The 5,965-nt window shown below is 36.2% G+C and overlaps 1 protein-coding gene across 1 annotated transcript in view; it reads left to right on the top strand.

The window, feature by feature from the left end:
* Dram2 (DNA-damage regulated autophagy modulator 2) overlaps window positions 1–3,674 on the top strand; it is a 38,573-nt gene extending 34,899 nt beyond the window's left edge. The window contains exons 6-9 of the mRNA XM_013024601.1: window positions 393–601; window positions 1,096–1,178; window positions 2,427–2,519; window positions 3,336–3,674. Of these exons, the coding sequence (XP_012880055.1) occupies window positions 393–601; window positions 1,096–1,178; window positions 2,427–2,519; window positions 3,336–3,443 (493 nt within the window). The 3' untranslated portion in view covers window positions 3,444–3,674. The remainder of the gene's footprint in view (window positions 1–392; window positions 602–1,095; window positions 1,179–2,426; window positions 2,520–3,335) is intronic.
* The last annotated feature ends 2,291 nt before the right edge of the window (window positions 3,675–5,965 follow it).

The following is a 5,965-nucleotide window of genomic DNA, read 5'->3' as shown; positions in this document are numbered from 1 at the left end:
CTGAACTCTGGGCCTGGGCGCTGTCCTTCAGCTCTTCAGCTCAAGGCTAGCACTCTACCACTTGAGCCACAGTGCCACTTCTGGCTTTTTTTCTTTTTTGCTTATGTGGTGCTGAGGAATCGAACCCAGGGCCTCATGCGTGCAAGGCAAGTGCTCTACCACTGAGCCACCTTCCCAGACCCAAGCCATATGTTTAAGTGAGCAAAATTTTGTTCATTTTTCAGTGGTAGAATATGAAATCATTAAGGTGTGCTGTAACCTACAGATTTATGTTGAATACTGTGAGCAAAAATGACTGAAGGAAATAATTTAGAATTTTCTGAGCTCCTTGGCTCAATGAATGCCTTGGGGTGGGGGCGGTGTCTCTTGCATTTAAATGTATTTGCACGAAGTTGTGACGTATTCCTTTTTTCTGCTTCTCAGAAAACAACCATTTTTGTTGTGCATGAAACTGGAGCTGTGGTTACATTCAGCATGGGCTCGTTGTATATGTTTGTTCAGACCATCCTTTCCTACAAAATGCAGCCCAAAATTCACAGTAAACAAATCTTTTGGATCCGACTACTGCTGGTGATCTGGTGTGGAGTGAGTGCATTGAGCAGTATCCTTCACTGAAAAGTGTGACTACAGTTGGAGGGGAATTGAACCATAGAATTTCAGTGAGCACCCTAGTGGGCAGCAGCTTTTGAGGGGTTAGTAATCCTAACCCGAAGGATTTGAAACCTGAAATGCAGATTGAAATGTAGTAAGGGAATCAGGAATAAAGCCAGTATTTAGCCTAATCATATCAGATTCAAAGAAATGAAAGCTGAGTTAATGTCCTCCCTACAAAGTTAGCTAGCCAGAGTCTGTTAGGATAGAATTGTTCATTTTCCAACCAAAGTAGTGAGGGATTAGCTGTAAGAACTATTTTTTGGTGATATATTGGGTAGTTGTAGTTTCACTACTGTCATGTGATATTAATTCTTTAAGAAAATGGATGGTTATACATGTCTGAGTTACTCTTTTAGACTTTCAAAGTGATTTTTTTGTTTTGGTTCTATGGGTTTAAAACTTAACAAATCTCTGAGATTCTTCCTTGACATTTTTCTATAGTGTTGACTAGCTCAGTCATTTTGTACAGTGGTGATTTTGGCATTGATATATATCAGAAACTCCACTGGAATTCAGAGGACAAAGTAAGAACTTGGAGAGTATAAAGCTTAGCTTTGAAGATGATTATTTTGGTTTATTTTGATACGTTTTCATTTTGCTACCAACAGTGAGTCCTTTTTAGTAGAATGACTATGTATTGGGAATATTTTTTAGATAGAGTTTATGTAGAATTTATTCGTATTTTCCTGACACCTGAGAAATGTGGATCTTTTCAGGACATGAAGGGAACAGTTTCCCAGGATGTTGGCTCTCCAGAATATGGATATAGTATACAATACGCCCAACTGAGGGTTTTCTCTTTCTTTTCTTTTTTTTTCTTTCTTTTCTTTCTCTCTCTATCTTTTCTTCCTTTCTCTTCTTTTTTTCATTCTTTCTTTCATTTCTTTTTTTTAACCTTCCCTTCTTTCCTTTCTTTTCCCTCCTTCCATGTCTCTCCTTCTAAACACTTGTTTTCATAATTAAAAAGATGTCTCCTCCAAATTCTTATTGTCTAGTATATATATATGTGTGTGTGTGTGTGTATATATATATATATATACACTAAGTGATAAAGCACATTTATCTGTTTTCACAAACTGATATTTTATTCCCAAGCTGATATTTATTTAGTTTTATTTTAAACCATTTATTTTTAGAATTTGCCCTAGGATTAGCTTTTAAAACTGAATGAAATAACTTATTAGATTCTCCTAATTATAAAGTACATATTTAAAATTCTACAAATAGACCTTATTAAAAGTTTATGGAGAACATTCCTAATCTTCGTTCCATGATTCTGTTATGCCTTAGTTATTTAGGTGTAAGTTTCATTTGTTCTAAGTAAAATTAAAATATTTAATGTCTGCTCTTTAGTTCTCAAGGTATTTCCAATAGATCAGAAGGTGGATTGGTCTTTTGAAATTTTGTGTGTGCATGCGTGTGCATGTGCATGTGCGTGCGTGCGTGTGTGTGTGTGTGTGTGTGTGTGTGTGTGTATCAGTTCTAGGACTTGAATTCAGAGCCTGGATGATGTCTCTGAGTTTCTTTTGCTAAAGGCTAGTGCTCTACACTTGAGCCACAGCACTACTTTTTGGTAGTTTTGTGGAGATAAAAGTCTCACAGACTTTCCTGACTGGGCTGGCTTTGAACCATGATGCTCAGATCTCAGCCTCCTGAGTAGCTAGGCATGAGCCACCAATACCTGGTGAGAATTTGAATTTTTTAATTTAAAGAGTATTATGAATTATTTCAATAAAATTTTATAAAACTATGCTTTTTTTCTGTCACTCAAGGGTTATGTACTTCACTTGGTTACTACAGCAGCAGAATGGTCTATGTCATTTTCCTTCTTGGGCTTTTTTCTGACATATGTTCGTGATTTTCAGGTAAGAAAACAGTATTCAGTATATACAGTCTAACTTGTTTCAAGTGGAATAACAGAATATTCCATTGTGTCTAATTTTTTTAACAATTAACTTTAAAATTTGACATCACAATCATAAACTATAAACATTAATAGATGCAAGAATAACTTCTCCGTTGAAATGGTTCCTGAGTTGGAGGAAGTAGTAGATTGCTATATTTCCATATACTCAGTTGTGAAAACATTTCATAGCTGGGTGCTGGTGGCTTATTCCTGTAATCATAGTACTTCAGAAGGTTGAGATCTGAGGATCATGGATCAAAACCAGCCCAGGCAGGAAAGTCTATGAGACTTTCATCTCCAGTTAATCACCACAAAAATCCAAAAGTGGAGCTGTGGCTCAAGTGGTAGAGTGCTGGTCCTGAGCAAAAATGCTTAGGGACGGTGCCCAGGTCCTGAGTTCCAGTCCCAAGACTGGTGCACATGCACGTAAATGCACACATGCATACACATGTGCGTGTGCACACACACAGGTGAAGAAATTCCTTCATTGAATTTTTGTAATCTGTGTACATTTACATAGGCTACCTTAAATATTTAGTTTTACTAACTTTTCATTTAAAAAAAAAGAAAAATGGAGAACTTTCTAAATAGAGAACGTTGTTTTTCTTTACATTTGGTCCTGAGGATGATACCTTTGGTGATGCAGTAGCTCTCTTGCTATCTGTTAGATGAATGTTTATTTCTAATCACATAGGATATTCTAAAGAGTAACTTTACCCAGATCATCCCTCTTCAAGGAGTAAACTTCCCTATATAATTTTCTTTTCTATTCCAGAAAATTTCTTTGCGAGTGGAAGCCAATTTACATGGATTATCCCTCTATGACACTGCCCCGTGCCCTGTTGCCAATGAACGAACACCACTACTTTCCAGAAATTTTTGAGGAGAGGATAAAGTATTTCTGTGGTGATCATGATTCTCAGGGATTGGGAAAAGGTTATTGCACTCTGGAAATTTCAACCACTTAATTAAGGTAGACAGTGGCATTGATGAATATTTATGATCAGCCATTTGATTAATTATCTTAAAGGATATCATCAAGCCAGGCTCTGGTGGCTTACAAGGTTGATATCTGAGGATTATGATTCAAAGCCTGCATGGGCAGGAAAAGCCATAGACTCTTACTCTAATCGAGCCAGAGATAGAGCTATGGTTCAAGTGATAGAGGGCTCTATCCTTGAGGGAAAAAAAAAAACAAAAACTCAGGGACAGCACTTAGGCCCTAAGTTCAAGACCCCAGGCCCATCCTAAAGAAATAAAAAGACCCATATCATCAAGAAGCCTATTTAAAAACATTTACACCTATACTTTTTTTTAAAATCTCAAAATAAAACCAAAGAACTACAACATTGTAAGTTTTTTTCCTACTTTAAGAGAAATATCTGAAGTATATCAAGCAGTCTGGACAGCTCATCTTACACATTTTGTAATGCATTGTAAAAGCATCTTTTGTTAAGAGCACTTAGATGAGAGAAATTTCCATGACCCCAAATCATCAGTTTTTGTCAGCAATTAATTTTGAAGGTGGAATTTTAACATGTGAAAAGATTTTTAATAGTATTAAGTGTCTCTCCACCCCAATCTATTATTAAATGGGAGCAGACCTAAATTCATGTGAGTTCTTCTAATAGCTTAAACTTTGTATAAGAGAGGTGCCAGTTACTATGCTAACTAATTTATCAATTATCTATAGCTTATAGATCAGTACTGAGCTAACTGATCTTAATTAGATATCTGTCTGGTATGAGGATTTTCATTTCTAGTGAAAGAGGTTAATTTACTCCCATCTTTTTTTTTACATGAAATAAGGGTTAATATTTATAAACACAGCTGAAAAATTAGTGAAGAACAACAAATATGGTAATACCAAATAAAAATAACACCAAACTGTAGTCAAGAAGCTTTCAGAAATAATTTCTAATAAAAGTATTCTTGAGCAGATAAATGAACCTTTTAATGGAATATGATCTTTTTAGAACCCAGATTCTGAAGAACAAAACCAAGAACCCAAATTCTGAAGAACAAAACAAAACAAAAAAACCCTACATCCAAAGGAATAGTGAATCCTGTATGTATCAAAACAGTTTTCTTACCATGTGCTATCCTAGTGGCTCACACCTATAATTCTAGCTACTCAAGAGGCTGAGATTTCAGTATCAAGGTGTGAGGCCAGCATGGGCAGACAAAAACCTTTAGATTCTTATCTCCATTTAGCCAGCAAAAAGCTAATCTTGAGATATGGCTCAAGTATAGAATGCCAGCAATTGAGCAAAAAGCCAACAGAGAGCTTGACACCCTGAGTTTGAGCCCAGTACCAGGACAAAAGACAAACAAAATGCCATTTTGCTTTCTTTTTCTCTTAAGATGCAAATTGATTGTATAATTTTTCCTTGTATCTCTTTGTAAATGAAGAATGTTTCATAGATCTTTAATAAGATTAAAAGGAAGAAATGTTCATCTGGAAATACCCTGTGGCAAACTGGTCTGTAAACAAATTTTTTGAAGATTAACAAGGTTTATAGTTTTAGAGAATATATTGAAAGGGTAGAAGAAAAGATGTTGAGGAAAATAATTAAGAATGTAAGGAACAGCTGGGCACCAGTGGCTCACACCTATAATCCAAACTACTCTGAAGGCTGAGATTAGAGGATCATGGTTCTTAGCCCAGGCAGGAAAGTTTGTGAGATTCTTATCTCCAATAAACTACCCACAAAAAGCTGAAAATAGTGCTATGGCTAGTCTTGAGCACAGAGAGGCTCAGGGACAGAGCCCAGGCCCTGAGTTCAAGCCTCAGGACTCAAACACAAAAAAAGTAAGGAACAATTTAAGGGAAAATACTGAACTGATGGGTCTGAGTACTTAGAAGTAAGTACACAATATTTCCAAAGAAATATTTTGTGCTAATTAGGTAGAAAATGGAGAGGAATACTATTTCCCAATATCAAGCAGCAGTGAACACAGGATATAGTTTAGCAAGTGTTGATTGAATCCTGGCATCACTCAGAACACAGTTGGATGCATAATAGGAAAAAAAAACATGCCTTTGTAGATCATGATGCAGCCATACCTGGAAGGGTCATCCAGTTCTGATGTCGAGGAAATTAATTCATATGATGAAACATCCATAGTATGGTGAGAAGGAAATTAAATCACAGTGTTTAAAAACTGCAAATTATGTGTGTGTGTGGGGGGAGGTGGCACAGGGAAAAGCCATTGACTTATTAGAATTATTTATTCCTAAGTTAGGTATTACCATCCATTAAAAAGCATTGTATTTGGTGGTACTGGGGTTTGAACTCAAAGCCCTACCCTGGATGCTCTAACACTTTGAGCTATGCTCTCAGCTTCTTTTTGCTTTTATTATTATTATTATTATTATTGGTTGGTCATAGGGCCTGAACTCTG

This window comes from Dipodomys ordii, unplaced genomic scaffold (genome assembly GCF_000151885.1).
Source record: "Dipodomys ordii isolate 6190 unplaced genomic scaffold, Dord_2.0 Scaffold78, whole genome shotgun sequence".
Lineage (NCBI taxonomy): Eukaryota > Metazoa > Chordata > Mammalia > Rodentia > Heteromyidae > Dipodomys > Dipodomys ordii.
This window is presented reverse-complemented; position numbering and strand designations above follow the sequence as displayed.